The sequence below is a fragment of the Scophthalmus maximus genome, chromosome 11, assembly GCF_022379125.1.
Source record: "Scophthalmus maximus strain ysfricsl-2021 chromosome 11, ASM2237912v1, whole genome shotgun sequence".
Taxonomy (NCBI): domain Eukaryota; kingdom Metazoa; phylum Chordata; class Actinopteri; order Pleuronectiformes; family Scophthalmidae; genus Scophthalmus; species Scophthalmus maximus.
In genome coordinates this window covers 15,665,413-15,683,093 of record NC_061525.1, presented here as the reverse complement: position 1 = coordinate 15,683,093, position 17,681 = coordinate 15,665,413, and the positions used below count along the sequence as shown (strand labels likewise).

The following is a 17,681-nucleotide window of genomic DNA, read 5'->3' as shown; positions in this document are numbered from 1 at the left end:
GGATTAAAATGTGGTTTGGTAATTTAATAAAGAAGACACTTCATCAAATCAAGTTATTGGAAAGAGTGAAGAAAAAAAAGTGTTTGAAAGTTCTATTGCTACCATAAAATTTGATATTCCACCTCTATATTTTTCCCGCTCATTCGTCGCCATACATATTCCAAACAGACAGATTGATAAGGAAACAAAAACTGTACTTCGTCAAAAAAAAAAAAAAAAAAAAAAACATCAACCCCTCAACTCATTTATTCTGACTCCAGAAGAAATGCTGATCTGTTATGTCCAAAGAAAACAAAGATAACATAACACTTTTCCGGCACAAATAAGTTGTCGTAGCTCCAGACAGCCCATCGTCTGGGCAATCTTCCAAACCCAGCAAACGCCGGCTCTGATAGCTCCGGTCGCCAAGACGTGCATCATAGCCCCTTTCTTTACAAATATTCAGACTTGTTCGTCGAACACTCAAAGTCATATATCACCACATATCCATCCTGGAGAAAGACAAGACAGCAATACACTGTGGCATGTCAGAAACCACTGAGATGCATTTAAATCCTACAGTGCCGAGGAGGGGGAGTGAAAACTCAGGCACCTGCGATTGTTTCTCACTGGCAGCGCTCTGTCCAGGCACGTGTCCTCTGAATTCCAATATGACTGTGTGTGGGTATATGAATGAGTGCGTGTCCATGGGCAGAGCTTCAAGGCACACTCATCAGCTCGTCAGTTCCCCCTTCCTCTCTCACGTCTGAATCAGTAAGAAATGGAGGTTGTGTGTTCAGGAGCGAGGAGACTCAGCTGGGTTTACCTGCGTTGAGCGGGACGCCTGACATCAGGTCGTCTGCTTGGAGCTCAGCCAGGGTTACTCCTAATGAGGCACCATTCCCCCCCCCCGCCCCACATTTATTAAATATTTCTTTTATGTTTCGTTCTCCTTTCACCCGGTGTAGCCCCTTAGCTCCCCATCCTCTCTGCTCCTCTTTTCATCTTGCTCCTTGCCCTTCCACACTCATCCAACCTTGTTTTCCCCGGGTCATTCTCGTCTCCTTGCCTCGTCCTACCCACCTCCTCTCTCTTCTCTTTCATGTGTCCTCAACTGTGACCTGTGTCTCCTCCCATGTTGCCTCTCGCTCCTCGTACCCTTCCTCTCTCTCCCCTTCGTAGGGAAATGAATGAACAAAAACTGAAACGAAAATGAATCTATGCACTTTGAAGTTATCGTAAGTGACTCCGGATAAGAGCATTAGCTAAATGCTTAAAAGGAAAAACCACCAAAAAAAGAAAATAGTTTTTGAAGACGAGGATCAAAGAAAACTACACTGAAAGCTATATTTGTCAGTAATGCTGTCATTTGGGTCAAAGTGAGGTGATGTTTGTGGGAATTGAGCAAACAAACATAGTGTCTGGATGTCAGACAGGGCAATTGACATTAGCAGCAAGATCATAAATATTGTTCATTATCAGCATTGCAGGAATGGAAAAGTTAAACACGACTGTCTGAAGAGCGTCACTGAGTTGAAGATCAGTTCAGATCTTTGTGTCTGCCAGGTAAGGTGTGAGTTGCTCAGATGTTTTGATGAATGGGTTTCATGCAAAGAACATTAAAGTCAACGTTGAACATAAGACGGGTGTCTGTGAAGGTCAGAATAAATGTTTAGTCGGAAAGCGTTGATAATTAAACATGAAGTGCCACAACAAATTTGCTTGGTGCAGTTGTTTTGATTATACTTTAAAGGTACTGAATACTCCTTGGCATAGCATCTAACAGCTATTTTCCATTTAATGACATAATGGAGTAATAAGCAGAAAACACACTCCCTCTGTGTGTGTGTGGAGTGTTCTACGCTTCTCTGTTCTTCAATCTGTTTGTTGGTGTGGGTTTGTGTTCATGGTGGTGCATGTGAGTTTCTCCCTGTGAAACCTCCCACGAAGAAGAAGTTTTTGGTCCGAGAAACTTGGTTGCAAACGAATACCATGTACATTAACTTTAACATGCTGACATATGAGCTAAAAATCAAAAAAAACTGAGCAAACAGTTATTTAGTTTGTGTTTAAAATAATCCAATTGCATTGCCTCTCGTCAAGGTCCCGTGTAGCTGGACTGCACATACTGTAGTACAGCGGTTCTGACATGGTGATAACATCTGTCTCGGGCCATCTGCCCTGAGTACGTCAGTGACAGTGAGTTTTCAGATGCGTCCTGAGTGGCAGTCCCTAAATGTGGCCCACGACGCATTTGTGTTCACACTCCTAAAAAGAATGTGGGCAAATGCGCCCACAGACCAGTCCCCGAATGCGGTCCGAGTGATGGGATCTCATATGTGTCTTGGGTGCGTTCACAACTCTACTTAGAGTTGTCCACAGTGATCGGATCACCTGAGACAGATGTCTACACCTGGTCTGAACACGGCCCAAGATACAGTATGTCTTAGTACAGCTATGTCTGCTGTGTTTTGTCAACTTTTAACTCTTTTATATCCTTTCTTGTTTGTTTGTTTTTTGCCTGTTTGTTAATTGACAAACTGTCAATTGTCAAATTTAAGAGAGAATGCCATCAAATATAAAATGTATTTCCCGATGAAGCCTATTTTTCCTTAAATACTTACTCCTCACTTCATGGGAAGTCACATCTTTATTTTTAAATCCATACTCACCACTTTAGAATACATGGCAATCATTCAGATCAAAGCGGAAATAAAGTATTTAATGAACGTATTTGTCCCCAGTGAGCTCCCAAATAAGCTCCCAGTGTCTCTGGGTCAGATATTGCCCACAGCTCATTCTATTGTGCTCTAAAGCTGCAAGGTAAATGAATAACAATTATCAAAATCAAACACTTCAGTATACACATATAATGCAGCGTATCCTCTGATGGGTCCGGCCGTACAACTATGGGAACTCAATGGGGTCAAATGGATTAAAAACGGGATAGACAGACATGGACGAAGACCAAATGAGAGAGAAACAGACAGAGGGAGAAAGACAGACAATTTAAGGAGGGAAGGCTCATTGCAACAGCCAATACTGCAGATCGATAGAACAAGATGCTGAGTTGGAACAATATAGAATGTACGACCCAGTACAAGATAACTACTAGATCAATGTATATGTATGTCCGGAGGCATGTGTGTATTTTATTTCTAGACTAAGTATAAGACAATGCTTAGGATTACATACGGAAACAAAAGAAGACACAGGAAAAACAGGGGTAATACAAGGAGGGTATATGAATAATGCAGTGATCAGTGAATGACAAGGAGAGAGAAGAAAAGTAAAGACTGGTGGGGCTGGACAATAGCAGTTTTGCATTTCAAGTCTATATACAAACAGGAAAAGAATGGATCATTCCATGATATCCGATGCTTCCACCGAGCGTCTCGTCAATAATCATGTTGTAGTCATGTTTCGTATGACCTGCAAACAGACGTGGTTCTATATATTGGCTCATACATCCCATGCTCGTTTTCACAAATGCTTGTTGAGCGCTGTTTTCATTCAGTAACTGAGAGAAAAGAAAAAAAAAATTATTACACAGAAGAGATTGGAATGATTTCATACATGGTGAGGTAGTGACTGGAAATATACAAGATTTTTTTTTAAGAAACTACTTTAAAATGGGATTTTAAATGTTCAGTGTTGATCTTTAGGTTGGAGCTTGTGGTTTGGGACTATTACCTTTTATTTTTTGTGTTCTTGTAGTTCACACTAATGTGCAGTACTGCATGTTTTTTGTGCTTTTTTTGTCTTGTTGTTGTTTTTATTTTATTCCATTTAGTTCCTTGAACAATAAACAACAGCACAGGAAAATACATTTTTTAAACTCATTTTTTATTACCTTATTGACGACACTACCACTAATTCCCTGGATCCTGCTCGTAATCCTAACCACTAATTTAACCCCCGCCAACGCCCGAGTGGATGAAGTATAACAGGATAAGACTTCCATCAAATTGGAGAGCGGAACGTAATGTCAATAATATAACACCCCAAGAGAGAAGAGGACAAAAGTGTCTCTATGATAAAACACATTTTTTCAGTTTGTATACATTCTGTATGTACAAGCTTTACCCCAAGTCAATTGCAAAGCATTTACAAATAGGACAAGGACAAAAGCTTAATACTTTGTTAATCTCATCCTGGCTTACTGCTGAACTAAATTGGACTGGAATACATTCGATATATTGGATTGTGTCTTACTGATAGGAATTAGTTAGACTTGTCTGGTTTACTAATGATCCTCTCTTTGATGCTCATAGGCTGTTTTTCTTTTCCAATCCAAGTGGCATACTGCAGTTAAAATACTCGACAAGCTCATTGTTTTCTTAAATTACTTTTACTGTCTGCAGACGCACATCTCCTCCCTATTCATTGTATTTTCTCTTTTTCAATCATTCATTCAATTTCATCTTTTCTTTCCCTTTCCAAAACAGGTCTCCTGGTGCCATGGTCAGCAAAGTATGAGACATAAAGAACAGAAACACCCTCGTCCACATCAGAGCAAATTAAGCAATTTAGCATTTCTGATTTAGCTGAACCGCAGGTGCATGTTTGGGCTGTAGGAGTTAACACAAGTGAAAAAGTGGGGAGCTGTAAATGAAATATTCTATCGAGTGGTTTTTCTTGCTCACAAAAACAGTGTGCCCTTAGTCGCTCAACAACTTTAAATGTCAACTTCATTCTGCTCACTTTACTCATGCACACCCCTCGCCTCACCTCTCCATCAGAGCACTAAGAACACACGGGTGACCGTTTTATGCAAGAGTTAAAGCATCAACCTGTGTTAATAATTTCTATTGCTAGGCAGCTTGAAACATGGATAAACCAGGCTTGAATATTGAGCTTGTCAAGCACATGATAGAAGCTCAGTCATTAATAATGAGTTAGTTTGGTCGTATTTCATTGAGTGTTGTGGGATGCAATCCATCCAGCAGCTCTCTTATCCGTACTTACCATCCAAATCCCCTCTTCTCCATTCCCTTCATCCTCTCCACTTCCCCTCCTGCCCCACAGTCTCCTCCTATATCCCACTGACTCTTTCTTCTCATCCTCTCCCCTCTATCTTTTGCCCTCATGTCCTCTTATTTACTACTTTGTCTCCCCCTCCCATGCCTTCACTCTATCTATCCCTCACTGTGTGTCATGTGTCTTTTTAATTACTCTTCCCTCCAGCCAAGAAGATCTGAAGGCTGGGCGGGGGGCTGGAGAGGGAAGGGGATAGTGGACGGATGATGAGGGGAAGAGCAGGGAACGTGGGGTGGGGGTTGGGGGTAGTAGGTTTGGGGCGTGTCATGGGATAATTAAACATTGATTTGGAACGATGATGAAAACGGCAACAAGACGCCAAACAAGGGGATTATGGGTCGGACAGCCTACGGCGTTCTGCTGAGCACCGCAAATATCGAAGACCAATAGAGGAGAGGAAAGGAAAGATGAGAGGGGAGAAAAAAAAGTCTTTACTGCCAGTAAAGAAGACACGGAATGATAAGTAAAGAAAGAACAGGAAAGCAAAGGGATATAAAAAAAAGAGAGAGCAGGGAGTCAAGGTAGGTAAGGAAAAGCTATCAAAATAAGGAAAAGGAGTGAAAAAGGAAAAAGAAAAAAATACATTTATAAAAGGGAGGATGAGAAATAGACCGCAGACGTGAATGAGAGTCAGGAGAATGATGACTAAAGAGACAACGTCTTCGGTGTCTTTGAACTTAACCTCTCTGATCTGACTCATTAGTTCCACATTTAATTGGCACATATACAGCTGGTTCCGGAGAAGGAAGGGCGAGGGGCTGCATGTATGAGAGTGGGGACAGTCATTAGCCATTAGGCTCTTGATGCTCATTAGTACGTATGCGCTGAATCATTCAATTAAATGGCAACGTCCAATAGCAAACTGCCTGCTCATCGGCACTAGAGGATGTGGAGATGCTCGCACGGCCATGCATGGATGTGTGTGTGTGTGTGTGTGTGTGTGTGTGTGTGTGTGTGTGTGTTTCGTGTTATGATTGGGCTGACATTAGTTTGGTGATTCTGTATGAGCCTGAATGACTTGTCTTTGGTGTGGTACACATGCATAGGGCATTAAGAATATTACATATAGCGTGTGCATTTAAAGGTTGGTCATGACCATAACAGTGCAGTGGCAGTTATAATATTTGAAATGAAGTGTACGAGAAGTAAATTTAGTTGTAACAGTATAGTGGATCATTTAAGGACTACGTGTCTGACCTACACACGGCATTATGTGTAAAAAAAAAATCACCAATTTCGCTATAAAATGTGAAATATCAAACCCACTGAAAAGCGGCTACAATTACTTAAAAGCAGAACTTCGTATTGCGAGTTCCTGAGCGATGAGAGGCTTAGTGCATTTAAGCGTCCAGGGTAAATGATATTAAAGTAAGCTGCTGCAAAAACTGATGGTTTATCGTCCCTTCTGTTTTTACAGCCATAAAATATCTGATTTCAAATTCCAAGGTCAAATTTGTTTTTCCACGGCAAACTCGTTAAATTTTAATTGAGCGTGCAACAGGGCTAGTGAAGACTGACTCATTATCCATATCATTCAATTTACAAGAGACTCTAAGAAGAAACTATGATTATTTTCTGTTGTCAACACAGCCTGAGCTGATCTAATTTTAAATTAACAAATTGTGCCTCTGAACTTGATGATAAGGAAATTGGCCCCAATGCCCAATTGACTAGGACAATAAAGTAATAAAACAGTACGTTACAAAAATTGGCCCTTTTGATATCAATAGAGTGATTACTTGCTGAGAGCAGTTTTGTCCAGTGAAGCTTCTTTTGATCGTGAGGGCACATTGTCAGGTGAAATAGCGGCTTATTTATTTTCATTGCAATATCCCTCAACTCTAGATACACTTTTTTTTTCACCGACAAAAGGAGTCTAAAAATGTTAGCAGGTAAAAATAGGGTACCTTGAGTCAGAAGTACTACAACGGGAACCACTTGACATTTTCTACAATGAGAAGGACAGAAGTTCTCGCCTCTACCGTTTTTCTAACAGTATATAGCTGATTTTGTTTTACGTTAAAATACTTTACAAATGCAATTACTGTATAATTTTTGATCAGATCTTTGGTGCCCATTCCCGTTTGCATATCACGCATGTCACGTCTTAAGGATCACCAGGAAACAGCTCAAAACTGTCAGTCGCCGACAAGGCTAAATTTGAGGTAAAAGTCACTCAAAAAACTGACATATGATGAAGTCGCACTTACGTAAAGAACTTAGGCTCTGTATGTGGGTATGTATCTTTCTTTCTCTTTTCAATAAAATAAAATATTTCTTTCAAAGCTGTGAACTGAAGCCCCATTACATATGCATATTAAACATGGTAAAAAACTGAACAGATGCACATTACACTTGAACAATCTTGTTTTGTGTTTTATATACTGTTCATGTAAAAGAAGAAAAAAAAAAGTAAGCCACATACAGCCACCTGCACACAAACACTCTCTCTCTCTCTCTCTCTCCCCCCCCCCATCCCACACTACACACAGTCTCAGTGCAGGCACACCTTAGCCCACCCAGCTTTGTCCCAGATGCTCCCACCACCTGCTCCAAAGCTATTAGCCCCCAACTCCCTTTTACAACCCACACCCACACCCACACACACACACACACACACAGGCACATAAACATTACTTGTGCTCTGACTTGAGTTCATTCATATTTCAGTTTAATGATGCTTGACATTTCACTATTAATATCACATCACGTACTCTAATGGGTTTTAGAAATTCCATACTGAAGGTACAACGTCCGTTATATTCTTTGGGGAAAAATGTTGGAGGGCATTGCAGTAAATTAAAAATAGACGATATTTTTCATTGTACCCTGTTTCCCCCGACTATGTGGAAAAAAATAGCTCTGACGGTCAGAACCACGGGAGGTCTGATGATTGCTACTAACAAATTGTAAGACTTGAGTGTCAAAGCTTGTCATGTTCCATGTAATGATAGGCTTAAGAGAGTGCATTTACATTAGCTAATGTCACATGATGTGCACACTATCTAAGTAAGGACTTGCTTAACAGGAAAGAAAGTAGATCTAACGGTTATTAATGCATGTTTCCAGTCACTGTTTCCTGAGTCTGCTGGTTTGTGCAGAATTGATGTGTCTGTGAGTCTATTAATCAAAGAACTACTGATCATGGACAATGCAGAAAACGGTAGAGCGACAAAGGGAGGATTTGAACACGGGGATGGGCCGGTGTGTTTTTGTGGGTCGGTGTGTTTTTGTGGGTGTGTGTGTACATGTGGATAAAGGTTCACGCCGACCTCTTCCTGCCCTTGCGTGGTGAGGAAAATGTGAGGAAAATAGACACAAGCAAAGACACATACGCAGAACTCGAAAATCTTATCTCACACATAACAGTCAAACCTCAAGCAGACAGACAAAGCGGTGTGAATTGAGAAAATAATCAAAGCTGCATATTGAAAATATATGTGTGTGTGGTGATGCTTCGCATTGAATTCTGACATAATGCCACATGTCAAAATTATTTTTGCAGTTCAGTGTACTACAGCTCTGTATGCGACACATATTGGTTACAAAAAAGTGATATGTACTATATGTTCACCGAATAGATAAACCACAGATGGCAACTGCGCTTTGAATCCTCAAACAGGATCTCTTTTGGTTGGCAGATCTCAACATGGCCAAGTCAGATTCTGCTTACAGTGCAACATGTTGAGCTGACCACATCCCTCAGATAGTCAGGTTTGCATTTTGACGATATGTCACATGCTGTGGTGACACTGTATTTACAGCACAAGGTGCCATCTTTGGTCTTTACTAAGCATTGTCATGGTTACATGAGTTACTTGTGGCGGTAGCAAGACTGGTGACAAAGATTGAGTCAGTTCATACGCACAGTGGGTGAGGAAAAATGTGAACACGGAGTGATACATCCCCTCAGATCTTCTTCGACAGGAACTTATAAATCATACTGAAAGGAGAAGTGCAGTTTTAGGCAAATATAGCTCAGAATTAGCTTCATCCTGTTAAGCTACCGGGGTGCGAGTCGAGCTAATGCCACTGTGTTTGGCTGGATGATGTGCAATCCCTGGTAAGGCCTGCGGAATCTAAGCTATTGATCCTGCTTAACCTCTGACATGCCATGGATCAGTATGTTTCATACAAAATTGGTGCTTGTCCGAAAAGATCAACCAGAAGCCCAAACAAATCAACACGCTTACATAGCATACATAAAGACACATTGTTAAACAACAAGATGCAAATACCACCAGAAGTAGTTCAATATATCTGCCTCTCTCATGTGTCAGTTACTCTGGGCTCCCAGTTTGACAGGTACTCTTTTCACAATGTGAAGTTGCTATAGGGAAATATTACACCCCCCCCCCCCCCCAAAAAAAAAGAAAGAAAAGAAAACCCCTTCCAATCCAGTACTTATTACATTCCTTCAATAAATGTGTCAGCACATGTCGAGCAAATAGCACCGTCTCTTTCCTGAAACACATGCATTAAAATGCAATGACACATCTTTGAAAAGCCACACAAGATGGGGGTTCAAGATACAAGAAAGTGGGGGAAAATGAAATAATCAAAGCGGGACATGGGAGGTGTAAAGAGATAAAGGGGACGCTTCACGGGAAGGCATCCAGTTGAGAAGAAACATGTCTGTGTAGATTTATCTCATTCAACATTGCGCTGTACCGCATTACAGTGTGTCTTATCTTGAAGGCTTCTCCAATTTTATTATTATAATTTTTGGTTTGTCTCCGGCTGTACTGAAATAGTCCTACTTCTATCATAATCTTGTAACTTATGTTATTATTTTTTATCTGAAACCCTTATCACAAGGATTTCGGTCCTAGTTGATTAGGTTACATTATCTTTTTTTAATGTATTTTAATATCACAGTCACACACACGCACACACACTTACACCTCGACACTTACCCAGTAAGGAGTATACGTACTTGCCATTGTGCCTGCTAACTGCCCCCTAACCTTGAACAGGCAGGTGCAGGTGGGCGGCTGCAAGGCAGAACAGTTACCATGCTTGGAATTGTAAGAAGCTGCTCGTCTCCCACTGTCTAAATAAACATGTGTTCTCTCTTGCTTAGAAATAACATCAGAATCGTTTTTCAATGGAGACCCCCATTTCCATGTGTTGAATCTGCACAATTTAAGAGGAACCGTCAGATCCTACTGTCAGTTGGATATATTCATCATGTTCTATCATTTTCTATAATTTTCTTCTCCAGAAGGATTTTGTCCCCCCCATGAGACAACTTCAATTGATGATCAAAATTAAACAAGGCCAAGTGGAGCTAAACTAGCTATGCACAAATTTAGTGTCAGTGAATACATTTTTGTTTTACTCCTGTAATAGAAATAAAGAGACAGACAAACACTCACCGATATATTTGGCTCTTTCATTTGCACCTCTGAAAGGGTGGAATAAATGAATAGTCCACAGTACTCATCTGCGATAGTGTTAAAGCTACTTGTCACTCATCCTAGGATCTAGGCGAATTCTTCCCCACCTGTTGCCATGACAACTGCACAACAAATGAAAACCCTTTAGAAGTCTGAAAATAAACAGGATTTTCCCAGGTTTTAAGAGATACTTCGGCAATGGTGCTGGCAGAGCTTTGGATTTTTTAAATAGAGAGGAAAGTGGATGATTCCCCAAGAGCAAAACGATTTCACAGAGAACTTAAACTGAATACATATAAGTGCAATGTGGCAGTTTAACCATGTCTCTCCTGTTACATTATCTGAGACAGTCAAAACAAGAAGCAATATTGTACAGAGAAAAATCTGTCACACTGACATGCACATCAACATCCTGTATCGAAACGAAACCTAGCCACCAACACACCATACAGGTCAGAGACATTTTTGCCAAATGAAACTTGAACAGCCTAGCTTCAAACAAAATGTGTCCATAGTGCACAAACTCATGGCATCAAATATTAATCAATAAAAACTTGCTTTCACACCCAATCATAATTTGTAATATTGGAGGGGATAAAGATTTACCGTAGTGTAACAAGAAGGGGAACTTCTGGTTACTGTTGAGTAAATAATTATAATATGCATTCGTTGTATTTTAATTTAACTATCACATAATGGAACAAGTATGCAGATGCTAAGAATCGTACTGAAGCAAATGATTTAGCTTTTTTGCACATGTTCATGTATACTTCAATGATACTCATAACTTGAATAACGGGCCTTTCCCAGTCAAATGACTGCTATAGTCTGTTGTTACATTCTTTGGGAATGAACATTATAATGACACAAGAAAACTGATTTTTCAATATTTGTCAAAAGCACTACTTGTGTCAACATCTTTGATTCCTCGTGCACAGTTCCATAAGGACGACACTGGCAAAGTTTTACGATTAACATGCTTCCACCTTAAGGTGACCTTTCTACCTATTCCAATTCTGCACACCGGATGAGGCTCGTTTTAATGATAGCATTTGAATTCTACGGCTGCAATCACAGAACTATCAAAAAGAATTACCATAATACCTTGAACTGCTCTTTCTATCCATTGAAATTCTATGGGCGTTCATTCACACTTTACTTAGACTTAAGGTGACAGTTTGTGTTCGTGCAGTAGGATGTTGTGCAGACAAATCAGAAAACTCACCTGCCTCTTTCAGGAAGCTGCTAAAGTAGATGTTCCCTCATTCTATATACAACTTTGAACACTAAACGTCACCCATCTTCAGAGGAGTGCCAGTCAGAGTCAAAATCGGACAAAATAATAACCTAGTTAAATTCTAGTCAACCAAAATACCGCAAAACAAAAAAAAGTATCTAAATTATAAAGCCGAAGTGTATTGACCAGCAGTGAAACCACACAGCAAAAAAAGTCGGCGCAGCGATGCAGCAATGAAGCAAACTGACAGACAAGCATTAAAACTTGTTTAACAGCTACACTCGTCACATTTGGCCCAGGCCTCCCATGCATTCTGCGAACCCGACAATGGCTCTGCTCCTCTACAGATGTCTTTATCATTTCAGTTGATTAGACTTTTACGACTGGATGACTGGCTAATCTCCTCTTGGATCATCTATCATCTGCTCTCATCCTCACAGCAGCGGATGACATCTGCTGATAACACACTAGCAAATACAGTACATACTCTCACTCGAAGCCTTTTTACTGAGAACTTGTGGTTCTGTAGTGAGAAAATTAAAACATACAGACAGACAGATTGGAAATTGACAGTGTAGATGGACAGACCTGTAAACCAGTGCGTCATCCCCGGAGCTGTTGTACTGGACCTGGAACATCCTGACTCCAGATGTCGGAGTCTGACTGCTCCATCTAATGAGGGCAGAGTTTCCCGTCAGTTCCACCAACGAGACCCTGCGGTCTGCCCCCCTTGTCTCGTTGTTAGGCTGCGCAACCTTGGAGGACGTTAGGATATCAGAGGGGGCAGGTTCAGAGGATGGGTCTCGGCTGCGGCTTGTGCTGTTTGCGAGATGGGGCATCGCCGTGACAACCAGCTCCACCCTTCCCGTGGATTCGCCTGCTGCGTTGGAGGCGATGCAGGTAAAGTTTCCTGAATCCTTCAGGGATGTTACATTAATCTCCAGGCTTCCATTTGGGAAAACCAGAGTTCTGAAATAAATGAAAAATTAGATAAAAACAAAGTTCATGAATTCAATAAATGTATCAAACATTTAAGTGGAAGCTGACTGCAGCTCTGGTTCACATTAAAACGGGCCAGGCCATGTTTTCCACTACTGTGGTGCCATTCTCTAGCCCCCATTCATTTAAATAAAATAAAATGGAAACACACATTTACATATGTAATTTAAGAGGCAAACCCTTCTAGTTCTCACTGTCCAGTCACGTAAGTTCTCTTTCATTTTGTCATCCATTCAATGCCAATTGCTAATGAGTGTTCTCCCAATCAACTCATTTACTAACACCCGCCTGCAGCTCCTGAAGCTGAAGCCAACTTCCATCACCATCATCCATTCTTTTCCAGAATCAATACAATGAGTGCCAGCCTGAGGATTTATGTTGCTGACGGAGGGCCGGCTTTACCCCCATAAGTTTAGGCAATAACCCAAACGGCAGTTTGCCAAAAAACATCCAACATCGCTTTCTATCCATAAACTAGGATTTTCTGGTCAAAATATGTAAAATGCAAAAAACGAAAATGACAAATTTAAAAGGATTTTCTGACATTATATATAACTATGATATAAAGATTTCATTTACGACTGTAAAGCCGGTCGCTCTGTCAAGCTCACGTCTCATCCTCGTCCCATTATGCAGGGCCAAAAACTTTATAACAACAAACAAAAAGATGGAGATGGTAGCCATCTGTGAAGTTGTGTTATTGTGTTTGGATTGGTCTGGTCATCACTCCATCCACGAGTGTGTTAGATTTATGCACATAGATGAGGCACGAGAAGATGACTGATTCAAGTTTCCTCGCTTGCTGTGCCTGATTATGTATTTCTGCCCACGTCGCTGTTGTATGTGAACTGACAATGCAAACGCAACTAAGTTAAAATTGATTGACATGTGAAGTTCTTATGGTTGAGGAGTTTTAAACTCTGACCCCAACTATTACCTTCTAATCCTGCTTCAGAGTTGGCCCAGACATGTCATATGCCTACACCATGTTACTACAGCCAAGACAGTAATGATGTGATACACACTGTCTTTCTGACTTGGGTGTATATTGGCTCAAAGTGCTCAGGAGCACAGGAGAATGACAACAACAACAACCCCTTTCTTGCACCTGCCATCGGGTTTGCCAGGTTTCCGATATAATTGAATGTGATATCCCCCAAATTAACATTGTTCTTTACATTTTGATAGATTGTACAATCTTTAACTCTGGAGGGAAAAACGGTTAAGATACTGTAGATCACACAAGAATAAGGGACCGTGGTTATACCTGGAGCCATTAGATATAAGTCGACCTTCAGGGCTGATCCAGTGGACCTCAGGCTCTGGGTCGCCATTTGCTTTACACTTCAGGCTGGCAGGTTGGCCTTCCATTGTCACAGTATGAGGTGACTTACGGGTCAGAACTGGTGGGTCACATATAAACTCCTAAAGGGCAGAGCAGATTAGTTCGAAAACAAAATTTCTAAACTGCATAGTTTTCTGAGCTGTTTTTTTACTTTATTTTTCGTAAGATTGACTCATAAAGAAGATCAGGAGAAAACTTCTTGTCAAACCTCACCTCTTCAGGTATTGTCCAGAAATATTTGGCACTGAGGTCCGCAGGAGAGGCGCAGGTCTCAAGGTCATCTTCCCTGGTTAGTCTCCTCAACCACAGGAGTTCACAGTTACAGTGAAGGGGGTTACCGCCAAAACTCAACACCAGGGAGGAGAGAGGGGAGCCTTTGGACTTGGCATAGACTGGGATTCTCAGGAACAATGGGTCAGGGGGGATTTTCTTCAACTTGTTGGATGTCATGTCTAGCCTGTGAATGGACAACGTACAGGGAGAAGAACATTAGATTAATAGAAATGCATTCACTTGATTGGTAAACCACCCAGCACATAATGAGAAGAAGGGTAAATTTGTCTTATTTACAAATTTAGCAAATATACAATATTTCAAATGATCCTTTGAATATTTTCTGATTATTAAGATCACTTTACATTGTCTAACTACACATATCATCAGCTCATTCCTTTATCCGATCCGTCCTTTATATATCATTTTACCTGGCCAGTTTGTGTAGGTTGGTAAATACCCCTTGGGGAACGTTTTCTATGAGGTTGTGATCCATATTGAGGGTATTGACATTGGTCAGGCGCCCGATCGTGTCCCAGGGCGCCTGGGCAAGGTTGTTGTAGCTGAGGTCTAGATCCTCCAGTGTGGACAGGAAGTCATCAAAGGCATGGGGAGATATGGAGTGGAGCTGGTTGTTGGCCAGGATTAGGTGACGAAGGTTGGTCAGGCCTTTGAAATGGTCATCCTGGTTGGTAAAAAAAAGTGAATATGCAGTGAATATCCAGTGCGAAGCCCTGAGTATCATTTCAGAAATTAAATCGCCCACCACCTGTACTGTAATGTCTCTTTGTCTATCTACTCCTTGTAGATTCATCCATCTGACTGTAAACCTTGTTAGTAGGCTCTGTTTATGTTTATATGGAGCCACCTGATTATTCATTCACATTGCCCATCATTAATCCATCCAGCCATTCAGCAATCGATCTCACCTTGATCACAGTTAATCTGTTTGAGTCTAAGTGGAGAGCTCTCAGTCTCCGCAGGTCACTGAAAGCTGAAGGGAGGATCTGACTGATGGTGTTTCTGGACAGGGTCAGGTGCAGCAGGCTGGTCATGTTGGCAAAGTCCTTTCTTCGGACAGCTGGGAGTGAGCGGGATAAACACAGAGAGACGCCATCAGGTAGGCCGTAAGAGGGCACACACACACAGACACACACACACACATATGTATATACATGTATATAGAAGTCAGAAGATACACATGCTCAAAAGTTTCCCAGACCACAGAAAGAGGTGCTTTTACAAAAGTGGATGACTAACATTTGTATGGTTCTTTACGTTTGCGTGTAGTGCTACAAATTAAAATTGATTTGAACATGAACAATATGTCTTAGATAACTCTGGCTGTGTGATATTTTTATAGGCGCAATATCTTGCTGAGCCATGTGAAGTTTTTTTTTTTTTTAAGCTTTTGTGTCTTTTGTTTTGGTGAAGCACAGAATATAATTTCTTTCAAGTCAAGCCTGGGAAGATTAGGTGGCTGCCTTGGTGAGAGCTAATGGGAATCCAGATTAAAATAATAGGATAAAGCCACATTTCAATTCTTAAAAATAAGTATGTTTCAATGCATTTGATATAAGGAGCCATCATTAATGAGATTTGCTCATGAGGAATATTACTGTCACGTGGAGACCAACAGAAAAAAAGAGTTGGGGCTTGAGCAAACATTTGTAGTCACTGTTAACTGTTCAGTTGCAAAAAAATTGTTCATGCAAGCAGCCATTTAGTTTGTTTCCATGTAAACAACCAGCCAAAGCATGAACCTTAAATTACAGATAATAGCAAAGAGGGTATAATAAATGGAGCAGTTTATGAAAGCATGTTATTCACTTTACCCCCTGCACTCCGATGTGTAATTTGGATTTCAGTGGTATGTTAAAATTAAAATGAATGTAATACTGGACAGACTGGCAGGTACATTACCCGTGATGAAGTTCTCTTGAAGCCGTAGCTCCACGGTGCGTCTGTCAATGGCTGCGGGGACAAACAGCAAGCCCGTCTTGGAGCAGAGGATAGCGAGCGATGGGGAAAGGCTCTGGCACATGCAGCGTTTCGGACACGGCTGTCCCCTGCATGCTGCCGCCAGCAACAGCAAAGACAACCACAGCCGTTCCATTATCCTCTACTGGAAACAGGTCAACTGGAAGACAGGTAGAAGGCAGCAATGAATTACCGTCAATACAAAGATGGTGTCACAAAAAAAGGTAACTGCCAAGAAGTGGGAAACCGGGACAGATCTCTCACTAGCAGAGACACATAATCTATTTGGTTAATGCCTGTGTTTCTTTTCCAGACCAAATAGACCACCACAACTCATATTTTTCAAAGACAGGGATTGAAGACTGATAAGCAGATCATGGCAGTGCTCAGGAGCTGGACTAAATTACACAAAGCTGTCAGCTCATAATGGACTGTGTGGCAGGTATTTTCCAGAGGCACACTGGGGATTTCTTTTTTGAAAGGCAATATTGTATGTGTGTGTTGTAATATTGATGTGCAGTGCCACTGTTATCCAAAGATAAACTGCAGTTTTGGTGTCAAGCTTGTATTATGTCTCCATCAAACCACCTGTTAGGAACAGTGTAACGCATTTATAGTCTGATTATGGCAATAATGTCAGCAAGGCAAAGGTACTTGCATTTCTCATCCACAACCGCCTCTTTGCTAAATGGAGGTTCAGCCGACAACTAGCTGAAGGTTCTACCTGCGGTCTCAAATCTGAGTGGTGCACTTCATCAAACCCGGTCATGCACAGTAGACTCTGCATGCATTGCTATGCTGTTATCCAAATCTTGTTTTTTCTTTCTAATTTTAGGTAACTGCAGTTCAAATTAACGGGAGTGCTGGTGAAGCCAGCCTCCAAAAACTGTCACAACACTTCTCTTTCCAGCTTAATACCACTAGGGACCATCCCTCTCGCCCTCATTCTTTCCAACAGGTTTCAAATGCAACGATTATAATTGCAATATGGGTTGACATGTGTCTCTCACAGCATTATGTGCTTTAACGGAATCACGACTACTCCTGACTACAGTATAAGGATGAAACAATTTTTGGTTCACAAGAAAAAATACTTTTATTTAACAATAAACTGTTAACTAAGCTTTGATAGACTAATGAGGTAATTCCAGTTATGAATTGACCTCATATGCCCTCAGTTGTTCTACGCTTCATTCATAATGGCATGATTTTCAATCTGGTTATTGTGTGCACTGCTGTTATGAATGATGATGAGCGTGCCGATTATTTTCTCAATTAACTAACACGTTGAAAATGTCTGGACATCATTAAAAATATGATTGTCAATGGTTTAAAATGTCATGTTTTATCTAACCATCATTCCAAAACCGTAGACTGTATACAAAAATAGACATAGTCGCAATGTGCGGAAAATTAAGCCAATGCAAAA

The 17,681-nt window shown here is 40.9% G+C and overlaps 1 protein-coding gene across 2 annotated transcripts in view; it reads right to left on the bottom strand.

Moving 5' to 3' along the window:
• zgc:172282 (leucine-rich repeat and fibronectin type III domain-containing protein 1-like protein) overlaps nucleotides 1-17,681 on the bottom strand; it is a 76,868-nt gene that overhangs the window by 39,531 nt on the left and 19,656 nt on the right. For both annotated transcript variants that reach the window (XR_007031723.1, XM_035623842.2), the window contains exons 2-7: nucleotides 16,196-16,412; nucleotides 15,202-15,353; nucleotides 14,704-14,957; nucleotides 14,213-14,456; nucleotides 13,922-14,079; nucleotides 12,244-12,624 (exon numbers count right to left, since the gene is read on the bottom strand). Coding sequence is in view for 1 of the 2 variants with exons in the window: in XM_035623842.2 (XP_035479735.2) it covers nucleotides 12,244-12,624; nucleotides 13,922-14,079; nucleotides 14,213-14,456; nucleotides 14,704-14,957; nucleotides 15,202-15,353; nucleotides 16,196-16,388 (1,382 nt within the window). In the remaining variant the exon portion in view is untranslated. The remainder of the gene's footprint in view (nucleotides 1-12,243; nucleotides 12,625-13,921; nucleotides 14,080-14,212; nucleotides 14,457-14,703; nucleotides 14,958-15,201; nucleotides 15,354-16,195; nucleotides 16,413-17,681) is intronic.